The following is a 25,522-nucleotide window of genomic DNA, read 5'->3' on the forward strand; positions in this document are numbered from 1 at the left end:
TGCAGTTAAATGCACCCCTTGGAAGTGAGCTGGCTTTTGCTTGGAGACTGAGTTCCCTCTTCCACCTCATCACTGCACATCACTGTCAGGTTGTGTGTGTGTGTGAGAGAGAGGAGGGAGGGAGGGAGGGAGAGGGAGAGATTGAGGCGGTCAAATGCAGCAAGCCCAAAGCAAGAAGTCCAAGATCTCTAGTGGTGTCTTTTGACATTCACATTTAAAGTGAATTACCAAGGTAGTGATTTTATTGTTGTACAAAAGTACTATATTCTATAATGAAAACAATTTGAAACAAGACTGCACAGAACATCTAGTAGAAGCATTTGCCTTCAAGGCAAATGCGTAGCTTCCTAATCAAGGAAGCAGCTCAATGAGGTGAATGGAAGAAGGAATGAAAAACATTTTCTCTGGCATTTTAAACCTGTAAGGGGTGGGTGGAAAAAGACACAGATTTTGCTATCTATAAGATGATTGGAGTTTTTTCTGGGGGGTACCAACAAGATGGCACTTTTCCCCAAGGCATATATTGAAAGTCTCTGGTCAACGGTCTCACTCTAAAGGCATGATTTGAAAGGAAAAGGAAGGGAAGAAAGTGCTGGTTGGTGATGGGACCAAGTTGGTCTTCTTGTCATTACAGGTGACATTCTATATTAAAGAGGAGCAGGGAGTAGTCTTGTTAGACTTTGCATCAGTATGTAACATGGGAAAGCAATAGGAGCTTGGAGAATGTTTACAGAACTGTGAAGGAGTTTAGACAGAAAGTGATCACTGCCACCACTGTACATGGTTCAAAGGCATTGCTTAGCTTGGCTTAATATGCTGCTCCATCCTGCTCTCCCTTCAACTCAGGCAGCAGAGAGGCCAAGCTAGTGTTCATAGCTGTGTGATGATGGTTTTGCTTGGAGGTTCCGGACAATCTTGAAGCCACGGACAGCCAACACAACGCCAACAGCAAAGGCCACAATGGCCACCCCAGCAAAAAAGCCCACAGCGATCTCTGCTCCATGCAAACTGCAGCCAAAGCCACTGTAGCCTTTGCTCTGGTAGAGGTTCTCTCGCTCTTTGCACAGAGAGGAGGCATAGATCTCATGAAGGCGGTGGTAGTAGAAGTACAAAGCTGGCACAAGACCAATTGCAATGGCCACATCCAGAATGGCCTCCGCTATCAGCCAGGCTGGGCAATGCCAGGGCACTCGGAAGAGACTAGCCACAATCTGGAAGCAGGCAAAGGCCATCAGCCCCTCCAACCGCCATGGCCACCTGGGCCGGTGGCACCTTGAGTTGGTGGAACTGGGCATCCAACTGCTGCGCCTTCTCCCCGTCAGCTCCGCTGAGGCCACTGTAGGCCCCACCATATTGGTAGTAGTAAATGCTTCCCAGACTGAAAAGACCAGTGTAGCCACCTGCCGAATTGTAGGAGACTGAGCTGCAGATGACAATCAGCATGCAGAGGAGGAGCTGGAGCTGTTGGCAGCAGGCTAAGAAGAAGCAAGGACAGAGGGGTGCTGTTAGCACCATTTCTCTAGTGCTGTGGGGCCCTCAGCCTCTGTGGAAGATGGAGAAACAGGGAAGGCACTTGGCCCCTCCAGGCCCACTCATAGAGGTCAGCTTTGTGGGTGGATTGGATCCCAAATCTTACTGGGGTTAAGGGAGCATATCTGAGCAGGCACCGACTATCCTTCCTTCCCTGCTTCTACCAGGGCATCCTCTGTCCCAATGCCACATTGAAAGAAAGACTTTTCATTCCTGGGGTTAGTGACCTCAAGAGCTCCCCTCATGTTTCACCCTTAATTTTAGGCCAGGGATAGGGAACCCCGGGCATCAAATATGGATTCCCGGGTTCCTCTACATGGCTTTTGGGACTCACCTCATGCCACTGCAGTGCTTTTTACCTGCTGCAAGAATGCACCCTTGAATTTTGATAATTTATCTTGCTCCCCTGGTGGGGACACAGGGAGAGAGGGATGTGTGAATAAATTAACATTTGCTACCCCACCCACGCTGGCCCTATGGCCCCTGTAAAGTTGATCAGAATGGAATATGGCCCTTGGGCTGACAAAGTTTATTCACCCCTGTTTTAGGCTGGGAGGAAACGGGTGACTGGCAGCCTAGTGGGTGCTATCCCACTCCCTGGAGGGAGCTTGTGCTGACCACAGAGGCCTGAGGATTGTGAAAGAGCAAAGTGGTTCAGCCCAGGTGGGGAAAGGTCATAGGAGTATTCAGGACGTGAGCGGGCAGCAGCGCAAGCCAAGTGAATGGAATGGGCCCTGCCAGGCAAGGCGGGAGGGGGGGGGACATGCCCATCTGCCTTGACGGCTGAGCAGCAATCACTCACTGGCACTGCCCCCCTTGCCAGCAAGCTGTGGGGCCACAGGGCTGCCCCTCGCTACTTTTGGGCAGCCTGCGAAGAGGGGGGTGGCAGCGTCTGGCTGGCAAGCACCCCGTCCCCGCGAGGCAACAGCCCTTTTGCCCGCCCCATCGGGGGAAGCTTCCAGTGGCCTCGCCCACACCGAGCTCACCTGCGAGCAGCGGAGGAGGAGGAGGAGGAGCTACAAACGCAACCCCCCCCCCCATCGCAACCCGGGCGTCTCATCCCACGAGAGGAAGGGGGCGTGTCGACATCGTACCGCCCTGACCCACCCCATCGCGGGTCAGTGGGGACATCTAACCCGGGCCGGGGCCCTCACCTCTGGCTGTGCACAGGGCGCGACAAGCGGTCTGTCCAGAAGGCCGCCTCCGCCTCGGGCCTCGGCAGGGGCGTCAAAAGAGGCCAGTGTGGTGCCTCGGTGCGCAGGGCGGTGCTGCTGCTGCTGCTGCTGCTGCTGCCGCCACGGCCACGGCTGCTCTCCTACCGCCACCACCGCCGGCCGGTCCTGATGCCAGTCTCGCGGCTGCCCGGCTCTCCTCCCGGCGTCCGCCATGGCTCGTAGCCTGGAGGCGCGCAGGAAGGTCTGGGTGGGGCGTCCCAGGTGAGCGCGGCTGCGCCGCCTCCTGGGCGGAGATTGGCCGGGCTGGGGAGGTGGGCGGCAGGTGCCCATCTTGCCTGGGAGCCGCCGCCCGACAGAGGGGGCTCCTCGCTGCCGGCGCTTGCCGAGGGGCGCCTCTCTAGCAGCCGTCGAGGAAGTCAGCGCGGGTCTGGAAAGGCCCAAGGCAGGCCCTGGACAGACTGGGAGAGCAGCCGCTATCGCTGCCCGTCCAGGCCCGATGTTCGGTGGTCCTGGCGGCCGCTGGCCTTCCTGGTCCCACCACAATATGGCTTTTTTAAGGATGTAGCTAGTGGAAAAAGATGACCAAGGGCGCCAGGGCTTCTCCCATAGGTGCGCCCCGCCCGATTCTGCTGCTAGCCCATTGCCCCAACCAAGCACTGCCCCACTAAGCAGCGGTCTCTTTGCACTCTTGACCGTACCTGACTCTGGTAACAATCCAGGATTAGAAGGAAAGGAGAGAATTGGAGGTCCTTCTCAGCACCCTGATGATGGCACTGCCCTTCCCAGCCTTGGGTGATTTCCCTCACTGGCTTTGTGTTGATTCTGAGCATCAGGGGCTGCAGAAATGGACCCACTGCAGCCCTTCCTCATTCTTGGGACTGCACAGAAACCACAGGGCAGGTAGGAATAGAACCACTGCCACTCAATGCTTGTCCATCCATGCATGGCTCACCCTCTGCATGTCCAGTTGAGCAGGACTAGAGAAAGAGCCTAAGCCTGTGGGAAGGTAGTGGCTACTGCCAACTAAAGTATAGGCTAGATGATCCGCTGGGCTGATTGTATTCAAGGCAGCTTCATTCACCTGTTCAGGTAAAAGCAGGAGGCAGGGATCGGGAACCTACAGCCCACCACAAAATCCCTGTCACCATCAGCCATGCTGGCCGGAGGAGGCTGATAGGAGTTGGAGTCCATCCTGACACCAGAGAAGCCCAGCAGGTGGATCAGGCCAAGGTGAGCCCCTCTAGCCCAGCATCCTGTTTCCAACAATGGCCAATCACATATCACTGAGAATCCCACAAGCAGGATCAGGATGTTGCCCACCCACAGCAGCTCAGATTTGGCCTCTGGACATGGAGGCTTAATTCAGTGCTCATGGGTAGTTACACTTGCTAGACTTCTTCTCCCCCATGACTTCATTTATGACGCTGATTAGGCTGTCTGTCTGCAAAAAATGCAATTACTTTTGGTACCTTCATTATTTTGAGCGTGGAACAATTGCTCATTTGCTCTACCCAAAAGTAACAAGGGGAAGGGATTTACTTTCTCTTTGTCTTCTCTTACACAAACATAACTCGCTAATCTGGGCAATATAACTGTGTCCCATGATTTCAGAAGCTGATTTCAGAAAAAGTTACAGTCTCTGTATCCCAGGGGTTCTCACCAAATGCAGCTGAGCCAAACCCTAGAAAGCAACTGAAGCCCATCCAAGGAGGAGACCTTGTCTGCGTTCTCTCCACCTGGCTGCCACCTTCACCACCTTCCTCTGCTTTCCAGCTGGAATTTCAACCAGAGGCTCTCCCGAGAGATTCTCAGCCCCAGGTACCACTATCTTGGCTGAAGGCACCTCGTTTCTCAAGGGTAGGCAAGAGCAGAGAGCATTGTGCCACTATGGCCTGATGGGAGGAACTTTTCACTTGCTGTCTTCTTTATATTTCAAGTGGTTGCCATGCCAAAGGCCTACCTCTCTCCATGGCCTGAAGTTTCATGATGCCTTCATGGTGAGGGTGAGGCAAGCATCGGCTCAGGTGTGTGTGAGTTGGCCATTGGTATCTGGGTTCTGAGGGCTTTGGGGAAATGCTAACCTAGTGGCCAGCCAGTGCTTCCGTCTCTGCCCCCCCCCCCCCGGTTGCATTTTTCTCAGATGGTGTCACTCAGGTGAAGCTGGCGAGGTTTGGCTCTGATACGCTTCTCCCTTAGCTCTGAATCCTTTATTGAATTATTTTGATGAGGGAGGAAGAGGGGTTCTTTTGCATTTGTGTACTAGATTTTGGGTACTGGCATTTTATGGAGGCCTCCTCCATAACAATTTGTGGTCACTGATTCAGCATCTTAAGAAATGCTCTTTGTACTTCTGCTTAGGGGCATTTTGTCCATCTAGATATCTCTTGGAGACTTGTGGGACTGAAGTACTTTAAGCAGCATTTCTAGAGGCAGAACGTCTGCTTTGCACAATGAGAAGGTTCAAGTGGAATGATGGAGGCTGCTCCATTAGGGTGAATGGAGTGCAACCCTACCAACCCCACCTGCCTGTCTTCTTACTTACAGGGGTGGCTCTGCCTGTCATTGGCTCTGGCACCACCTACTGTTGGTCTCCCTGCCTTATGCCCTACCAGTCCCAATGGGCACCAGCCACCACTGGGACATATGAGATTTCTCAGATCTGGGCTCTGCCAGCTGTTCTTTGCATTCTCATATGGTTATAAAAGGCAGTATTTGGTGGTATTTTCAAGTGATGCTCACTTCCAGAAAACACTTCTTGACTTCATAGGTCAGATTGTAAGGCTGGCTCCTCTTTGTCCACAAGTCCTGTCAAAGTGTTACATCAGTACTGTGAGATGGGCTCTCCCTTTTCCATTTGACATATTGTCTTAGCAGGCCTGCTCTAGGGTATTGGTATGTTTACATGGCAGACCAGCTCAAATCTGGTCCCTCAACTAGACCCAAGCCTAATTGGCTATTGTGCTGGGCTAAGCCCATTGGCCTTTCTGCCACCCTTTATTGAGTGGGCCCCTTAGTGTCTGGAAGGGAAAAGACTCCAGCCGTACATGTGAAGTAAAGCAGCCTCAGTTTACAGGAACGTCAGCCCCCTTACCTGTTACAACTTGGCTAGAAGTAGAGGTTGTACTTTTCGTTAAGGGACCCATTTCACACCATAATGGCTCCTCCAAAGAAAGCAAAAGCAGCAATGGCCTCTTTGTGACATTTTGCTTTTCCATCTTTTTTGGCCTCAACCAGATGATACATGATTAACAGGGTTTACACAAATTGCCAGCACAGGGGTCTAATCTTGATCAGGACTTTTGGGTGGGTAGGGGGGGATATGGGGCTTTAACTGTTTTGTCCCCAGTATAGTCTTGATTAATTTGGTGTACAGTATTTACATTCACACATGCTCAAGCCAGCAGTCTGCATCCCTGTGTTTGGGTAGGGGGAGTTCCAAGGCCCCAATCCAAATTGGAACATAGCAGGGAGCAGACAGATAAAGCTGCTCTACCCTGACACCATGGTCATGTTTTGGATTGGGGCCCCCAGCCTGGCAACATGTAGAAAACAACAACAACAACAACAATACCCTCTTCATTTAAGAGCACAGATTCTGTGATAAAATAATTACCGGTATCCCGTTGGAACACCATCACCACCCCATTTCCCTACGGATGTATACATTGCTAGCTGGCAGTGGTGTATTTATTACCATCAAGGTTGCAAAATGTGCTCTGAAAATTAAGAGCCAGACAAAAAAGGAGGGGGCTGTGTGTGAATGGGATGTGCTTTTGCTCTGTTATGTTTGTAGGATATAGGCACAAGTTTACATGGAGGGTCCATGTCCCCTTTGTTTCTGAGAGAGTTGTACTTAAATTAAGCACGAGGTGTTTTTTTTAAATGTAATACTGTATGTTAAGAAACCTTCATTTTCATATGTATTCTGTATTACCATTTTTGTATTGAATTGTGGTGGCCTATGGCTTTGAACAAGAAAGAGATACTTTAGTTGGACCCTCAGGGCAGCCTGGAGCCAAAGCAATCACCTTACGTTATGAATCACATGCTCTGGACAAACAAAGCTGTGTCGTCCCTCCCTCTGGGCCTTGCTAAGGATTGCTGCTGGGATTTTCCACGAAAGTGTAAGAGGGAAGGTAGAAACCAGTATAACCAATGCACAGGGTATTTTGCAGTTATCTGGATCTGAAAAGACGAAGCCAGAAGTTACTTGTGTGCCACATAGATGGCATCCTTGCATCTGATTTTAGGAAGTGGGAGGAGACTGGGCAGCAGTGCCACGTAGAAAGGATGTTAGGACATATTTGTAGCAATGTCATTGTGGGAAGCTCCCTGTAAGATTTGCTGTTCCAAACTTGAATAAAATGATACTGAAGCATAAAACAAACAATTTGTGCAACTCCTGCTCAGACTGAACTCTCTGGGAAGCGTTGGCTGCCTTTGGTCTCCATTCTCTGCTGGTGCCCCCCACGCTCATTCCTCCAGGCTGCCACTTAACAAACACATTCCCATTTCCTATCATTGCATCTTCCATAACTCTTTATGAAATAAAATATTCTCTTGCATTCAAATAAGCCCCTTCCCAGCTCTGCCAAGATTGTCACAAAATGTCATGAGTGCATTGTGCATGGGGATGGGGGTTTCTAGTATTTTATTTGAAGCTGCTTGACTTCAGTGTTTGATTACACAACCTCTGGACAAAACAAAATAAAATAAATAATTCCTTGCAGTAGCACTTCTTCAGAGAAGTGTGCATGCACACGAAAGCTCATACCAAGAACAACTTAGTTAGTCTCTAAGCTGCTACTGCAAGGAATTATTTATTTTGTTTTGTTTTGACTATGGCAGACCAACACGGCTACCTACCTGTAACAACCACCTCTGGAGATACTTTTGTTCATTCTGTGGGTTCTTAAGATACATTAGTTCTCGTTTGGTGTAACGAGCGGCCGTTTCAGCCACCATGAATGGGATGTTTCGCTTTAACATTACTTCTTCTAGGCTGAGCAAAATCATTAAAACATCAGCAAACATGTTTATAGCAGAATGCTCTCCTAATTAGTCATGGTCCCTTTCACTTTAGTGTCCTTTCATGTGAAGTTGGCTGACTCTTTCAGTAGCAAGCAGGTGAAGGGAGGGCAGCAGCCGCCTGTTTAAAGGGCATCTTCTTAGATTTCCACGACCTCCCTAGTGTGAGGTGGGGTCAGTAAGGTGCATGTCCGTGAAAGGGGCAGTAAGCCTGCCAATCTTACCATGGAACTGGGGTGGAGAGAGAGAGACTTGATTTATCTCTACAGACACTATAAACCTAATGGGGGAGCAAGATCTGTTGGAGTGCTCATGCTTAGAGTCCTTCTGCCTTGTGCTCTGCCTGCACACATGTACAAATAAATTGTGTATCCCAAAGACACCATAAGCCTCTACACAGCAGCCTTCATTCCAAAGAAACCAAACCCATGGTATGTGCTGGGACCCCTGAAACTTTACCGCTCAGAGATTGGGTTGCACATAACAACACTTCCTAGAATCTGCAGAACTTTCTGAAATTCCACAAGTTTTGATTTCGTGATAGGCAATTGGCACAATGTTATTGTAACAACATCAGCTTCCTTTGAGTCCATCAGCTATCATATTTTTCCATCTGTTTTTTATATATTTATTTATGTATTATTGGTATTGGTATTATAAGGTTGCAGGGCAAGTAAGGAAGGAAGAAACAAAAATAATGGTTGGTATTTGATGCTAGTTCCACCTGACAGACCCACTGAAGCTAATGGTCATAACTAACTTAGATTCATTCAAGGTGATGGAAGGTCATGTGAGGAAGACCTACTTGGTAGTGGCTATCAAGTTCAGGAACACACTTCCTGGGAATTCAGCTACCACCAACACCACCCCAACTTCTTTCATCTGCTTTGCATGTAGAATGTCCCAGGTTCAATCCCATACAACAGGCTTCCTCAGCCTCAGCCTCAGCCCTCCAGATGTTTTGAGACTACAATTCCCATCATCCCTGACCACTGGTCCTGCTAGCTAGGGATCTTGGGAGTTGTAGGCCAAAAACATCTAGAGGGTTAAGGTTGAGGAAGCCTGCTTTACAGCATCACCAGGTAGGGGTAGGAGAGAACCTCCCTGCCTGAAACTTGGTGAGCCATTGCTGCCAGTAAGTGCATGCAGTATTGAGTTAGACAGACCAATGGTCTGACTCTCAGGCAGCTTCCCATGTTCCAATGATGAGTGAAAATGTTGCTCTTTCATTGGGTACTTGCTTAGAACACCTGTTTCATTTTGTTCTCCTTGCTGTGATTTTTGCTGGTGTTTATATTGCTCTAGCATTAGGTATTTTTTTTTTGTATTTGTTTGCTCCTCCAGACTTATCATTTTTGGTGATGAAACAGCAGTGGATGCTTCTTCTAATAGCCAAATGTTTAAGTGCAGTGTAGGGTGGTTGCTGGTGCTTGGGGAGGGGAGCAGGTACAAAAGACAAGGCTTTCGGCTGCAGCAACACAGAAGGATCCCTGTTGCTGGTTCTTTCAAATCATGTTTGTTGTTGTTGTTGTTCAGTCGTTCAGTCGTGTCCGACTCTTCGTGACCCCATGGACCAGAGCACGCCAGGCACGCCTATCCTTCACTGCCTCTCACAGTTTGGCCAAACTCATGTTAGTAGCTTCGAGAACACTGTCCAACCATCTCATCCTCTGTCGTCCCCTTCTCCTTGTGCCCTCCATCTTTCCCAACATCAGGGTCTTTTCTAGGGAGTCTTATCTTCTCATGAGGTGGCCAAAGTACTGGAGCCTCAACTTCAGGATCATGACCTCAAATCATGACACTTTGCTTTTTCTAGCAGCCCCTTGAACTGCCTGAATGTTCCTTTGTTGTTTGCCATCCAGTGAAATGCAGCATCATGAGCCAATAACTCTTTCCGTGCTGTTGTGATTGCTGTTGTCGTGTTTGGAATAAACTTTCCTAGATCCTGGCCGTTCCTAGAAATCTTTGTACATCAACCTTATTCTTTGGACAAGGCATTCCAATGCTAGCTTTGATTTTAGTTGCATCAGGTATTAGCCCATCTTTGGTTAACCTATGTCCTCAGCATTTAATTTCTGACATGACATGGCAAATCTAACTTTCATTCTGTTTCAGGTTCCTCTCCCAACACCTGTCTGGAATTGGCTTCAGACATTGTTGCTGATGTTTACCTGCTATGATGTTGTCAGTTCAACATATGACGCCATCATACAGGGGGCCTCTTCAGTCATTACTATGTATTAAGTGGCTCTTGAAAACATTTCTTGTTTTGTTTGGCCTTCTATTGACTTTCTATGTGAGTTAGTAATTTAGTTGCTGCTGCTTTATTGTATTTAGTGGTGATGGTTTAAACTAAATGTTCCTTTTAAAATATTTTATTATTTGCTAGCTTTTGTAAAGTTAATGTGCAAATGTATTAAAATAAATAAAATGGCAACTGGATCAGCCTTTGGAGCTGAAGCGATACCAAATGGTAATTAAGAGAAAATTAATCACTAATGATCCAAATGTCCTAAACGGGAAGCATGAGAGGTAGATCCTGCAAGAAGGAAGTTTCTGATTAGTAGACTTGAAGAGCTGCAATGACACTTGGCTGTTCTGCAATCAACAGCATGATCCTGCAATTGCATACAGTGAGAGGAAATTGCTACCAACTAGCCATTCCTAAACTTAAACAAAGAAGAAAGGAAATATGGACAAAATATGAGGGTGGTCCATTCTGACAGAGAATCTGTATTCCAGTTTATTTGGGGGGGGTTCTCTGCCTTCAAAGTTTTGGGAGATGGGTCAGTCAAGGAATTGATGGGCAAAACTTTCAGAAGCAGTCCTTTGATCATGATAATGACAACCCAGTAGTTGTCCTGGTTTTTTCATAAGGTTCTTAGTTAAGGAAATATTTTGGCTATGTGGGGAACAAGCAACCGGCTGTGCAGTTTTATCCCTGACTGTGTGGAATACAGTTCTTGTTATGCTGTGTGGAGCTGGAGGAGTGGCTGGGAAAGTGAGGTGGTTGGTGCCTGCCCTGTTCCTGGCAATTGCGCAAGAATGACACCTGAAAAAGTGGGTGACATATGTGAAAAGACGCCCCTGAAGTCATCCGAGAGCCCTCCTGTTGTTTGCTTGGCACCTGGCTGCTCCAAGGCCATGGAGGTGAAGAGGGCAGAGGCCGCTACACAACAGGCCATGCAAGAGGATGAGAATGTGAAGTCACTAACCAAACATTGGTGATGAAATTAGCCAATATTGACTTGGCTTCAAAGGAGGGGGGCGGGAGGGGTGAAAGCTTTCCGCAAATGGGAGAAAATGGTTCCTGCTGCCTTCCTTTCCCCTCCCTTCCCATTGCACAACGGCTTGCTGTGGAGAGTCTCATAACACAAGTCATGGCAACCTTCCCCACCCATCAAGGCACTGAGTTCATTGTCCTCCATGGGAGGCCCTGTGCAGATCTTTGGTGCTGGACAGAAATAAGGTCTCTTACTGGTGCAGCTTGACGGCAGATAGAGAGGGAGCTTAATCCAACTAAAAGAGAGTGAAACCCAAGCACTGTAAAAGGGAGAGAGGAAGAATGGGGGACCACCACCACCATCCGCCCTAGTCTATGAAGTGGCATCTCTTGATAAACAAAAGACTGGAGCGGCTGCTGCTGGGCCTGCAAGCAGGAACCTCCCTAGAGCCAGTCCTCATGTTTGGGGAGGAAGGAGGCAATGGAGGCAAACCCCAGAGTTTTTCATTCCAGGAGCATACCCATTTGCAAGGCCAGAAGTGTTTCCTCCAGGGTACTCAGCAGGGCTGAGAAGTTCCAAGAACCCCAAAGCCTCTGACCCCAGAAAGTGAACTAAACAGCTAGTGGATGCTGTGGTGGCTGAAAGCCTGGTGGGGAGGGGGGAATTCCCCAAGGTAGGCCTTGCAAAGAGCCCCTAGACTGCAGCCCATTTGCCCCTTCAAGAGCAGAGAGGCAGCACGAGCTACACCCACTTGCCCAACTTCTGCTTCCTGCAGCAGCATCACCAGTGCCCCTGCCAAGCTGTAGGTGCCTTCCTGGTAGGCAGAAGGCGAAGGGGGGAGTTTGTGGATGCTGCCGGGTGTGCTGTGCATAAAAAGAACTTTGAGGATGGAGGAGACTGAGGAGCCTGGGTAGGAAGGTGCCAGAGAGTCTGCTGCTGGCTTTACACTTCTGGGGCCAAAGGAAAGGGGAGCATCTGGGATGGGTTACTGGAAGAGCTGCTGTGCATTATGTGTGCATTGTGGGGAAATCTTTCTCCCACGGTGCTAATAGATTCCGCCCCACAAAAAGAGGTTTCATGTGGTGTTACCCCCATAGCATGCCTGCCGCCCAGCCTGTCTGAGGGGAGCACTTTCTGGAGGCTTCTTGGGCAGCACCTGTGAGGTCCCAAATGTTTAGCAGTCCTCCCCCCACCTGCAGACCGCCAGCCTTACGTAACTCAGGCTATCAGTTATGCAAAGTTGAACCAAAGGGCTCCTGTCGACAGCCTTGCAAGGTGACAGGCAGAGTCATTGCTTGCATCAGTCATTGCTTGCATCAACTGGGAGGGAGACAGGGCGCCTTGCCAGGCACTTATGGTGGGGGAGAAATGTCTCAAGGCCAGCCTCGCTCTGCTGCAGCTACAGCCTGCAGAACTGGGCAGATCATCTTGGCACCAGCAATGCTTCAGGGCGGGCAATGGGGAAAGGGGTCACAGAGCCTGACGCTTGAGGGTGAGCCTGATGGGACCCAAGATTGGCCTTGAGGGACAGGTGTTGACCTGGCACTGCCAGTCATCCTGTTCTCTGCCCTCAGTGTTGTTCTGGGTGCAGAAGAGACCTTGTGCCACTTGCAAAGCTGGGAGGGGGGCTCCTTGGCATAGAAACACTATTGTGCCAGCCAGAGAGGGCAAAGCCTGTAATTAAGGGTGCCTTGCAATGCCAGTGACTATACCTTGACCAGCTATACTGACTGGTGGGTGTTGTTTGCTCATGGGTGTTTTCTGAGCCAGGCTGTTCAGAAGCTACCAACTTCTTTCTCTCCCTCAAGGCCTGAGGTAGATACACATCCATTAGCTGCTTAGGCTAGCTCTCCACCACCCCTCCAGAAATGAGATCTGCCTCTTTGCTAGAGATTAATGGGGTCCCCATCAGGCAGGTACCTTTGATCTTCAGCTGCTGGGTGTGGTGGGGCTGACTGCCTGTGGTTGGAGGAGGGCGGTAGGATTGTTGTTGCTATCGGGACACCTCCTCTTCGCTTGCTTGCGTGCGTGGATGTGGGTGGGGGGGAACATTTGGGACTCATTAGTGCTTTGCAACGTGGAGCTGGAGATGATGGGATGAATGCAGCTGATTGCATCAGGCCAAGACTGCCAGGCTAAGCCTTGGACCACTGAGGCACTGAGGAAATTAACACACCCCTCTCCACTGTGGGCACCCAGCCTCCGCAGGCCCAATATTCTCCAGCAATGGGGGTTGCAATCTGGCTGCCCCGCCCTAGTAGTGGAGGGGTGGCATACTCACCTGACCTGCCAAGGCCAGACTGGGAGGGGCCCTACCCCAATTTAGTGCTCGCACTTCACAAACGGGATTGGGGAGCTGTGGGGGTGTAGACGGCAGCCGAAGGGTTAACATGCAGGCAGTGTTTGCTCCAGATGTTTGGAGCTAGACTATTACTGAGTTGGTGTGTCTGTGTGTCCTGAAGGGAGGGGGAGAGTGCAGCCCTCCCTATCAGCCAATCATTAAAGGTCTCCAAGCTGACACCCAGTTCTTGGCTGGGAATCTGCAATGGGGCCCTGTTGCGCTCCTGCCCGCCTATCCCACATAAAAGGGCCCAGGGAAGGCTCTGATCTCCCCATTCAGCAGCTCCAGAGCAGCCAGAGCGGCCTGCCAGGTGCATCAGAGGTGCCTCGTTCGCCCACCTTTGCCACCACACAAAGCTGCAGCTGCTGCCACATAGGTAAGAGGCTCCTTGAGGTGCCACCTGTAAGCCTGACGGGGTCTGAGCTGGTGTCCACGGTCCCTGGAATGGAGTCCTGTGCAGGGAACAAGCACCGCATGAAGGGCTGCAACAAAGTGGCTGAGGCAGAACTCGAGGTGCTTTTCCTGGGACACCCCTGCCCCAGCATGTACACCCTCCAGAGACCAGGAGTGACCTGAGCAGACACAACAGAGAACCTGGAGGTGGACAATTGCAAAGGGACTGGCCTGGCCTCCTGGGCCAGCGGAGGCTCTGGAACAAGGAACCGAGGAGTTCTGGTGTCTGTGGAGAGTGGTGCTGATGTCTGTGTAGCTTGTTCCAAGAGGAGCCAGGACTTGAGGTGGCTCAGGGCAGAGGGTGCAGGTTGGATTTATCTTGGGAGGCAGAGAGATTGCCTCAGGTGGCACCACACCTGCAATCAAATTTACTGCATATTATGATTTTTGTTTTATTCTGGGAGTACAGAGAGGAAATGACTTTTCAGCCAATGTGAAGAGGTTCCTTGGCCTTTTGCAGCTGGCATTGGAGATGGCTCTCATGTGCCCTTCTTGCCCAGGGAGCCACCAGCTGCCTCTCACTCACCTTGCTGCTTCCTTCTCTCCAGCTGTGCCAGATTCTTTGGGGGGAAACGGGGGCGGAGGGAGGGAAGGGGGCAATGCAAGTCATATTTCTCTCAAGGCAAGTGCAGGGCCCTTTCCCTTCTTTCTCTCCTGGTCCAATGATTGCTAGGTTTTCCATCAGTGTTTTACAAGGACAGTGGCTGAATCAGCCCTTGGATCTTGCCCATAAGATCCCTCAGTGATGATTCTCGGCTTCCGGCAACACTGTTTGGGCTTCTCAAATGGCATTTGAAACTCCTGACAAATTATTCCCTTTTGTTCTTAAATCTGTTTCTATGATTTATCAATTTGACTATTTTAAAAAATTAAAAATTGTGGCTTACAGACAAACAGCCTAAAACACTTTACAAGATTTTTCATAGTAGACCAAAATTCATTTATACACCCCTTTTTTGAGTTCTAACAGTGGTTCAACAATAACTGTCTCACTCATCCTAACAGCAACCCTGAAAGGTAGGCCGGGAGAGAATGGCTTCCCTGAGGTCACCCAGTGAGTTTATACTGGAGATGAACTCCAAAGTGAAGAATGGGGGTGTACTCCCACCTCCAGCATTTAGGCACAACTAGACAAGTATATTTTGAAAGAACTCGGTCAAAGCCTGACACACACACACACACACACACACACACACACTGGTGTCTTGCCATTCACATGGCAAAGTACATACTGTCCCTACCACTGTGGGAAGGAGGCATAGAGGGAAAACATTTCCCTCATCCAAGTTGGCCTCTGGCCCAACTGCAGTTCTTGCCCCACTCCCCGCACATCTACACCCCCTTTTTACCAGCTTCCCTGCTGTGAGGCTTGATCAGGGTCCTGCTAGGAGGATGTGGCAGCTCACTTGGCTACTCCTGAACTAAGAGCTGCCTGCTCAGGACTGGTGCTTCCACCCATGGGCGTAGCCAGGATTTTTGTTGGGGAGGGGCAGAATCGACATGATTGGTCAGTTAAGTTCTATTGTTTTACTTGATCTGGGGGGGGGAGCTCCCCCTGCCTCCGCCCCTTGGCTACGCCCATGTCTCCACCCAATTCTGCCATGACAGTGGCTTGAACAGATGGCACCTTGAAGAGAGGATTGTGTACTCAGGGATGTCGGCCCACCTGCTCTTTGCGCTTCCTTTCCAGAGATGGAATCCTACCTGATCCACGTGAATGGCAAGACGTCCCTGCCCTCCATCCTCGATGTCCACGTCAGCCTCAAGGGGGAAGGGCCCTTCTGTGGGCAAGGGGAAAAACCGCAAGGCCCACTGGGCCGTCAGGGCCTCCGAAATGTCCAAGAGGACCTTCAACCCCATCCGAGCCATTGTGGACAGCATGAAGGTGGAGCCCAACCACCAGAAGCCCCTGATCTCTCTGTCCATAGGTAAGCAGGTGGGCTATGGAGGGACACGAGGGGGGCTCCTGCCAATGCCCCACCCTTAACTAACATGGATTCCCCTCATGTTTCCCCACAGGGGACCCAACTGTGTTTGGGAACCTTCCAACAGATAATGAGGTCATCCAAGCCATGAAGGAGGCCCTGGATTCTGGGCAGTATAATGGCTATGCCCCCTCAGTAGGTAAGCCCTGGGAGACGCTTTCAATGTATGCAGCCCCTATTTTGCTTTTGCTGCAAAAGACTAACATGCCAACTCTTCTGGGAATCCCCACACAGGTTACTTGTCTTGCCGGGAGGTGGTTGCAGGCTACTACAACAGCCCGGAAGCCCCCTTAGAAGCCCAGGTAACTGACCCTGAGTGCTGCATGCATTGCCATCTGACCCTGATGCTTGATGGGGATGTTGAGAAAATTAGCTTTTCCAAACCTGGCCAACACCTCCGCAACTCACTGTACTGGAACTGGAGCTTGCGCAGAAAGGATCCTGGGTCTGGATCTTTATTAGGAACCCAGGAAACTGCTTTATACTGAGTCAGACAACTGGTCCACCTAGCTTGGTATTGTCCACACTGACAGGCAACATCATCTCTTCAGGGTTTCAGGCAGAGAAGCTCTCCCAGCCTAAGTTGATGCCATTGGGATTCAACCTGGGACCTTCTGTATGCTAGCAGGGACCCCCCCCTTTCATTCCAGGCTCCTGGCAGAAAGAGCCAGTGAAGAAACCTTTCCCTCCACCTCCCTCCCTCCCCTTCTGTGCTTCTTCTGGGCTAGTCTTTCCTGGTGGTTGCTACCCGCCAGGCTCACGGCTGCCTGCTCTGCTCCCTCTTCCTTTGCAGGACGTGATCCTGACAAGCGGCTGCAGTCAGGCCATTGAGCTGGCCCTGGCTGTGTTGGCCAACCCCGGGCAGAACATCCTGGTGCCACGGCCGGCTTCTCCCTCTACAAAACCCTGGCTCAGTCCCTGGGCATCGAGGTCAAATTCTACAACCTCTTGGTAAGCTGGGGCAGGAGGTGGCGCAGCATACCCTCCCCACTGCCTGCAGAGTGGCATGGCACAAGCAGGAAGGCAAGCAGGCACTCTCTCGCAGGGCTCTGCCTTCCTCTCCACAGGCTCAGCTATAAAGAAGGGCTGCCTGTGACCTGGGTTCAGGCCTGGGGACCCGTTCTCCATCTCCCTTTCTTTGGACTGGGCCCAAACCCAGGCTGGGAGGTGTTGCAGGGCTCTTGGAAGAGAAAAGGGAGGTCAGTATCCTGACCAGTTGACAGTTGCTCCAACCGCCATCCCTTTTCATCTGCCCAGGACCTCTGGCCCACCATGATCCCAGCAGGAAGCCTGGTCCATGGGCACCAAGATGTACCAGGCTGAGGTCCTGAAGTGGGGGCATTCCTCACCTCTCCCTCCCTTTTCTTCTCCCTGCAGCCAGAGAAATCATGGGAAATTGACCTGAAGCAAATGGAGTCACTGGTGGATGACAAGACGGCTTGCCTGATTGTGAACAACCCATCCAACCCCTGTGGCTCCGTTTTCAGCAAAAGCCACCTCCAGAAGATCCTGGCAGGTGAGGATCCCACAGTGGTGTGTGGTGTGTGTGTGTGTGTGTGTGTGTGTCCCAGGTCTTGCTGTGGGGAAGAAAGAAGGAAACAAAGTCTGACTAGATTTCTGTCTGTCTGTCTGTCTGTCTGTCTGTCTGTCTGTCTGTCTGTTTTCCTGCTCAGTTGCCTCCAGGCAGTGTGTCCCCATCTTGGCTGACGAGATCTACGCTGACATGGTGAGTGAGTCAGAAGCCTCCCTGGCTCCTTGGAAGTCCAACAACAGCAGCTCGAACCCTTCTTCCCAGGAGAAGCCCCCTCCCACCTTCTGACACATGGCTGGGAAAGCAGGGAGGGGGTGGGTCTGCCTGAGGTGGCTTGGTCTCCCCCCCCCCCAACCACAGCTAGCTGCACTTGCATCCCCCTTACCTGCTTCACACACCCCTTAGGTGTTTCCATTACAACTTACTCTGGTATTCCTCCTTCTGCACTCCCCACCCCCACTAGGTGTTTGAAGATTGCAAATACGAGTCCCTTGCAAAGCTCAGCACCAATGTGCCTATCCTCTCATGTGGAGGCCTCGCCAAGCGGTGGCTGGTGCCTGGCTGGAGAATGGGCTGGATTCTCATACATGATCGCAGGGAGATCTTTGGGAAGGAGGTAAGTTAGCAGAACTCAGTGCAGAACTTTCTGCATCCGGTCCAGGAGCTGGTGTGATGGAGGAAAATAATACATGCCCCCCCCCCACTGCTTCACAGCCACCCTCTGAGGCCTGATTCATGTAGCCCTTGTGCCCCAATGCCCACTGTCTGTGCTAGGATGTCAAGGAGGCAGTGTCCCCTGCCTCCTAGGTCTGGTCAGTGAAAGGCTGCCCAAGATGCCCCCTACTCCAAATGGGCTCTGAACAGGAACAAGTTGGTTTGAGTAGCAGCTGCTTCTTGAGAGGGCCAGGAGATCCCTCCCCCACTTCCTGTGCCCTCTACACCGGTGCGAGTTCTGCACGGGTTCCCTCCATTGCACCCATGGTAGGATGCAGGCTCTCTTTCCCACCTTCCCAGCTCTGCCTTTAGTTTGGGGGCACACTGAGCCACAAGAGGGCTCTTGCTGTGACTGCGGAACAGGTTGGTCGATTTCACTCTCTTAGATCAACTTGTGGATCAGGTAGTGCCCCTCCCTGCTGAGCTCTCTCTTCTCTGTGCATCTTTCAGATCAGAGACGGCCTCCTGCGGCTGAGCCAGAGGATCCTGGGCCCCTGCACAGTTGTCCAGGGAGCTCTCAGCCGCATCCTTCGCCAGACGTCCCCAGAATTCTACCACAACACTCAGCTTTCTCAAGGTACATCCCTTCTCTTTGAGAGGAAAGGGAGAAAAGAAATAGGAACAACAAACACATAAGGAAAAGCAGGACTAGACCAAAAGAACTATTAAAAACGGGGTGGGTGGGGAGCACCAGGGAGTGCTAAGCCTCACAAAGCCCTTCTTGCTTATCTCTCCCAACTCCTTGGAGGGCAACAGGGATGCTCCCCAGCCCATAAACACTGCTTGGGTGGTGGGAGTGGACAATGTGACTCCTCTCACCCTGAGGAGCTGCACTGGCATGGAGGGGGCAATGAGGTGCTCAGCACAGCACCCACAGCTCCTCCCTGTTTTGCCCTTTGGAACTGATTGGTTTGTTCAATAATCCAGCTTGGCATGAATCGGTCAGTGAAACTGTTACAGTTAAATGAATGTGCATATTAATGAAATCTCTGCATAGATTCCTTTTTGAGATTCCATTGATATGCTAGTTTGGAAGGATGGACCTCAGCTCAATGGTAGAGCAATTGCTTTGCACGCAGAAAGTCTGAGGTTCTACATCTCCAGGCAGTTTGCTGAGACTCTCCATCTAAAACCCTGCAGGACTACTGCCTGTCAGTGCAGGCAATACTGATCTGGATGGGCCAATGGTATAAGGTAGTTTCCTGTGCTCTTGTGAATGTTAAGCATCCCTATTTTATTTTCATCCAATGTAGAATATACTATGAACTATTCCCCACCACATAGTACATCAGAGCCAAACCTTGTGTCAAAAGCTTCGCTCTTTCATCACTGAGAAGACACAATATTCATGGTAGTGAGCATGGAAAGAAATTACAGCCATGGGATGGGGAGGGGCACTCGGTGGATGCACACACCAGGAGCACTGGGGAAAGAACACAGTGCAAGTGTGGACACAGCTGGCAAGCAGGAGGTCCCTTTTATGTGGTCCCATCAGTTCCCAGGGTGGGCAGGTTTTAATTCATCAACAATTTAAGCCTTTATCCATGGTGAACACCGTAGTGTTGGGTGGTCCCAGTGGGGACCCTGAGATGCTTGTGCCTGTAATCTGACCTGACTCCTCTCCTTCCCTTTGCAGTCCAATGCTGACCTCTGCTATGCTGCCCTTTCCACTGTCTGTGGCTTGCAGCCTGTCCGGCCATCGGGAGCCATGTACCTCATGGTGAGTGGCTTCCTGTCACTTGCAGAGCTTTGACCCTGAGATGGGCAAATGCCAGGCAGATCATCCCTAACTCTGTGTTTCCTCCTCTCTTTGCTGCAGGTGGGCATTCAGATGGAACACTTTCCAGAGTTTGAGAATGATGTGGAGTTCACAGAGAGGCTCATTGCTGAGCAGTCCGTCTTCTGTCTGCCGGCCACGGTGAGCATCTTTATTCACAAGAGAGTTATGGGAGGCCCTGGGAGTTACTGGAGCCCCGGGAGCTGTACTTGGCAGAGAAGAGGTACTCAGCTCGGCTCCACTTGCCTTTCCTCTCCTTTAGCTAGTCTGTCTTCTAGATGCTTGTGATTCGCAAGGCGCTCCCACCATGCATGGCACGAGGGGATATTGCTTGAATTTCACAATCTCAGTGCCAGCTGGCTCAGCGCCCACCCCTGGCTGCTGAACAATGGCACGTTTTGAAGTGCCGTGAGGCTCCCTTCCCCAGATCCCCAGCCGCTTGCTCCCTCCTGCTACGTGGGCCTTGGAGAATGGCCATTGCACTTGCCGGCAGCACCATTCCTTGAGACAAGCCTGCTGGATCAGGCCATAGCCCATCTGGTCCTGCATCCTGTTCTCACAGTGGCTGACCAGAAGTCTGTAAGAAACTGACAAGCTAGTTTCGCAGCATTCCTTGTGTGGAACAACAAGCAAGGCAGAGACCCTCCACAGGTGTTGTCACCACGTTGCTTGCCCTTGGTCGACTCTGCACTGACTAGCAGCAGCTCTCCCAAATCTCTCTTGGAGAGAGTGTCCCCTTGCCCAAACTTTTCAATTGGGAAAGGCAGGGAGATCAGCCGGGAATATTCTGCATGCAAAGCAGGAGGTATTGACCTCCCCTTAACACGCCCACCCCAAACTCCCTCACATTTATCTTACCGGTCTTGGTGTCAAGAGTCTGGTGTGTGCAGGATCTCCAGGCACCGGAGATTGTCCTTCGAGGCTCTCTCGCCACTCCTTAGGGAGTCAGCCTCATAAAGGGTCCACGTGGTGGCCCCTGGCCCCTGATGCCTTCTCAATGGTCCTCTTCTGCTTCTTCTGACAGTGCTTTGAGTACCCCAACTTCTTCCGTGTGGTGATCACCGTGCCCGAGGAGATGATGGTGGAGGCCTGTCGGCGCATTCAGCAATTCTGCGAGAGGCACTACGAAGGCGGTGAAGGATCCCAGGACCTGGAATGTGACAAGTAGCTGAGGGTCCTTGCCTGCCCGCCTGCCCTCCTGCCTGCCTGCCTCCACTCCTCCTGCAGTGAGTTGGGCTCACAGGGCCTGTGCCTCACCAGCCCTGTCCACTGGCTCAACACCACTTCTGTGTGCCACAGCCTCTGAAGCTCCCACACAACCATGACACTTGCCTGGAAGTAGATCCCCACAGAGACACTCCTCCCCTGCAGGCCCCCTCCTGCCTGTGCCCAGGGCAGCCAAAGAACTCCAGCAGGCACTGCGGGCACTGGGTGCTCCTGGCAGCCTCTGCAGTGGTGTGGTGTTGCTGGAGCATCCCAGATGCCCTTGAGAAAGACCTGCCAGCACCCTAAGGCAGGGCCCTCCCAACCTGTCTTCTGCAGAGACCTGGGCTGGCATAGGCCCCGTGGGCACGTCTCCCCCTTTCCCCCACCCATGTTCTCCTGTGCCTGTTTGACGTTCATAAGTTATTATACCTTTTGTATGAATAAATGCATGAAAAATACCTGCCTTGTGCCAAGATCTGGCTTTCTTTCCTCTGTGTGTCAAACTCTCTTCCAGCAGCAGCCGCTGCTGCAAGCAAAGCAAGGGCTAGGGGAAGACTCAGGGAGGCCTGGGCACTGCAGGAGTTCTTGGGACTCCTGACCTGATATGGAGTCCCAGCAGGAGTGACACCTGCTTCTCGCTTTTCCATTTCAACCAAGGGCAGGGTGGAAGGAAGAAGGGAGGAAGCCCCAGAGACATACCCATCTCCTCTTCTGAGTGTCCTTCACAAATTCAGATCTATAATCTGCAATGTGGTTTAATAATAATTTCCTCTTCCCAGAAAACTCTGAGAACTGTGGCTCTGTGAAGGGAATAGGTGTCATCTAACCAGGGACGGAGGAAGGGGGTGGTGGGGGCGGGTCGCCCGGATGTCACCACTGAGGGGGGTGACAAAATGCCAGGCGGAACTCACCACGGGGCTGCAGCGCGCCCGAGCCACGCATCTCTCCTGAGAGTGACATGGTGGCTCGGGCACCCGCAGGTTCTGCGCTATCCCAAATGGTCCGCCTGCCACCTCCCCCTCAGCTGTAGGGCAGCTGAGTGGGAGGAGGCAGGCAGACTCCTCGGAGGCCCCATGGAGCATCCTGCCCCAGCTGGCCCCGCCCCGGGGCGCAGGGCACGTGCGGCACCCCAGGTGCCTGATCGGCTTGCTTCACCACTGTACTTAACAAGTCTCAATACCCTTAACAAACTAGATTGTTTCCTGGAAGCCATGGCTGTTTAAATTGTCATGATACTCCTTTAAATGTATAGGTGCAGGTGAGGCCTATGAGAAGTATAGTGTACAACAAGATACTCCAACACTGAGCAGTTAAAATAAACAAGGGTAGTGCCAGAAAGGCAAATAAAAAGTCATTCACCAGATGTCAGAGTTTCCTGGGGAGAGCAGTCCCATTTCATGGGTCCACACATCCTGAAAGGTCCTTTCCTGGCCATCTGTATTTCACTCCGAAATGAGGAGGTGCTTTGGGGCAGCACAGCTGTTGGTAGCTCTTTACTGCAGTAGTATTAGCCCTGCAACCTTGCATGCTGAAAAAATGAACCTGTGCTGCTGATACACGTAGTAAGCTAGTATACGGGTAATATATGCAACACGTTGGCGGCGCACAATAATCTCCAAGTCAATTATACATTCTAAATCATATATTGGTCATCAAAGTGCTGAGAAAAATATATAAAGTCTTATACAAAAGCCACAAGAACTTAACCAGACAAATCTGAAAACAGACTGTTGATATCTAATTACAATGGTATCAAACTTTTTTGGGGGGGAAACCACATTGTAATTAGATATCAACTGTTTTCAGATTTGTCAGGTTATAAGTCCTTGTGGCTTTTGTATAAGACTTTATATACAGGTGAAACTCGAAAAATTAGAATATCGTGGAAAGGTTCATTTCTTTCAGTAATTCAACTTAAAAACATGAAACTAATATATGAGATAGACTTATGACATGCAAAGCAAGATATGTCAAGCCTTTATTTGTTATAATTATGATGATTATGGCCTACAGCTGATAAGAACCCCAACGTAACAATTTCAACTTTGGGGTTTTCATCAGCTGTGCGCCATAATCATCACAATTATGACAAGCAAAGGTTTTGACATATCTCGCTTTGCATGTCATGAGTCTATCTCATATATTAAACCTCCAGTAGCTATGAAAACAATTGCTTATATAAATGACTTTTCCATGATATTCGAATTTTTTCGAGTTTCGCCTGTATTTTTCTCAGCACTTTGATGACTAATATATGATTTAAATGTATAATTGACTTGGAGATTATTGTGCGCTGCCAACGTGTTGCATATATTATACTGATTACTACCTGCAAACCTAGCATGGGCAGATTCGAAGCTCTGGAGACGGGGAATTATTATATTTAATCAATTATTATGGGAAAGTTCATCTAAAGCAGAATGCGAACTGGTCTAGTGTAATCATTTTCTCGGTGAACTGGGACTGCAATGGCAAAAAAAGGAGGTTGGGTGGAATCTCTTGAGTTGACTGAGCACCCGTTTCCAGCAGTGAACAGCCACTAAATCTCCACTCACCAGCTGATTCAGGAAATGGTTTGCACTGCAACCTCCTTCTAAAACAGAGGCCTCCCCCTGCCCTGTTTTAGCTGAAGTTTCCATGCAAACTTGCATAGGATCCCCTGCCAAAACTATGGCAACCCCCTCTTTTTTAGCATGCAGTTCTGAGACACACCCATTCCTGAATCAGGAAAGGGTGTGCATCAGAATCTCGTACTGAAACGGATGGATTTTTAAACCATCATTTCAGCAGGGGATCTATAGTTACGCCTGCTAGGATGAGAAAAGAAACGATCCCCTTTGGAAGCACTTTGACATCCGATTTCGGGACTTTGTTGTGCCATCATGTGATTGACAAGTTGGTGCTCCCACTCCACCAAATTTGGCCTGTGAGGCTGATCATGGATAAGGATCTAGCCCATGGAGTTGCAAAGGTTCTCCTTCCTTCCGCTAATAAAAAGGTTAAGGATCCTTGCATTTCCCACTCTGCATTTGTTTCACAGTGACATAGGAAGCTGCCTTGTAGTGTCTAGCTCAGTTGTCTACACTGACTGAGTGTGGCTCTCTGGGGTTTCAAAGCAAGGACATTCCCAGCCATACCTGGAGATGCTACTGGGGAAGGTGTGTTGTGTTTGAATGTGGCACAGCTTCTGCATGCCAAGCAGCTGCTCTGCCACAGAGCTACAGTCCTTTCCTCCTAGACAAACTTCCTGTTTAAAAGAAGACAATCTTCTTACAAAAGGTAATATTTACAGACAGCTGTAAACACTGTGTCAGTTTATAACTCTTTATGTGCTTTTATATATGACATATTTTATTCAAGTGCTCTGGTGGCACTCCCTGGCAAATAACAGATAACTCTGCTCCATCAAACATTAGCAGGATTTTCCTCTTAAGCCCTGGCACAGGACCTTTCCACCGGCTTGGCACAGAGGCTGCTCTTCTCCTGCTTCTTCCAGCACTGCAAAGCAGCCCAGTCCAATTACACAGTGGCTCCTCTCCATTCCAAACTTTCTGGCTCTCTAGAGTCATTTCTGGGCTGTTCCTTTGCCTCTCCTGTCCCTTTGATAGCAAGATAAATTTCCTGGGTAAACAGCAAGGGCCCTTGTGTATCCTGTCTGGTGCTGGGTGAGATGAGGGCTGATTTGGGCCAGAGGGAAGAGCCCAGCCCTGGTAGGCAACCTCCTTGGGTTGCAGCAGTGGCATACCACATGTTGCCAGTGCTTGGGGGCAAGGCAAGAATGAACCCCCTAACTTCATTGCAGTCATCATGCTGGAGGCAACAAGTGGACTTCGTTTGCTGCACTCCTACGGCGGCCTCTCCTGCAGAGGTCATTGGATGGTCGCCACGTTTGCCCTCCCAGCTCAGCAAGGTCCCAGTGGGAGCAGTGGCTGGCGCTCCTTGGCAGACTTGGCAGCATCCCAGCAGTGCTGGAGCCACAGCTGCAGCAGATCTAGAGGAGAGTGGAGAAAGAGCAGGCTGAGGTGCCAAGTGCAGCCCTTCCCGAGCCACTGCCTCTTCTTGGCCATGCAGCATGAGGACGAGCACCAGCGGGTTCCAGGCGAGCGGGTGGCTCTCCTCTCTGCATTCCCACTGCAGGGCACATGCCTCATCCAAAGGTACATGGTGGGGGGAAGACCCAGGAAGGACCGGTGCAGACTGGAAAAAGTCTAGCTCCGTCTGGTGGGAGTTCTCTCCAGGGATTGGTGACTCTTTGCCAGCTGCAAGGAGATGGAGGCCTGGGTGTGGCTCACCTCCTCACTGGTCTGGAAGGTGGCAGCCGCACAGCCTTGGCAAGGAAGCCTGTTGTAGGGGAGCTGGGCTGCTCCCCCTCAGAATTCTGTGCCCGGGGCCATGGCCACGGCCCCCCCCCACGATGCCACTGGGATGCAGTGAGATTTCTGGTTTCACTTGAGGGCATCAAGAAGGGAAAAACTGTGGGAGCTTTTCCATCATCCATGAACTTGCCCAGAGAAGCTTATCCTTACGGACAGCTCTCCCTCAAGCAGCAGCCGTTGAA

The 25,522-nt window shown here is 50.8% G+C and overlaps 2 protein-coding genes across 2 annotated transcripts; one reads left to right on the forward strand and one right to left on the reverse strand.

The window, feature by feature from the left end:
- Window positions 1-220: 220 nt before the first annotated feature.
- Window positions 221-9,086, reverse strand: MARVELD3 (MARVEL domain containing 3). Its single transcript, XM_033157184.1, is given in 5 exon segments — window positions 221-1,236; window positions 1,238-1,475; window positions 2,685-2,751; window positions 2,850-3,270; window positions 8,971-9,086. Coding segments are annotated over 5 exon segments (1,215 nt in total). The 3' UTR covers window positions 221-863.
- A 6,355-nt stretch (window positions 9,087-15,441) lies between these two features.
- Window positions 15,442-21,422, forward strand: TAT (tyrosine aminotransferase). The gene is given in 14 exon segments (XM_033158882.1): window positions 15,442-15,515; window positions 15,517-15,679; window positions 15,771-15,875; window positions 15,971-16,038; window positions 16,530-16,620; window positions 16,623-16,687; window positions 17,114-17,252; window positions 17,410-17,462; window positions 17,731-17,883; window positions 18,432-18,538; window positions 18,540-18,558; window positions 19,618-19,701; window positions 19,801-19,899; window positions 20,783-21,422. Coding segments are annotated over 14 exon segments (1,362 nt in total). The 5' UTR covers window positions 15,442-15,443; the 3' UTR covers window positions 20,927-21,422.
- The last annotated feature ends 4,100 nt before the right edge of the window (window positions 21,423-25,522 follow it).

The sequence above is a fragment of the Lacerta agilis genome, chromosome 8, assembly GCF_009819535.1.
Source record: "Lacerta agilis isolate rLacAgi1 chromosome 8, rLacAgi1.pri, whole genome shotgun sequence".
In the NCBI taxonomy this organism is placed as follows: Eukaryota; Metazoa; Chordata; class Lepidosauria; order Squamata; family Lacertidae; genus Lacerta; species Lacerta agilis.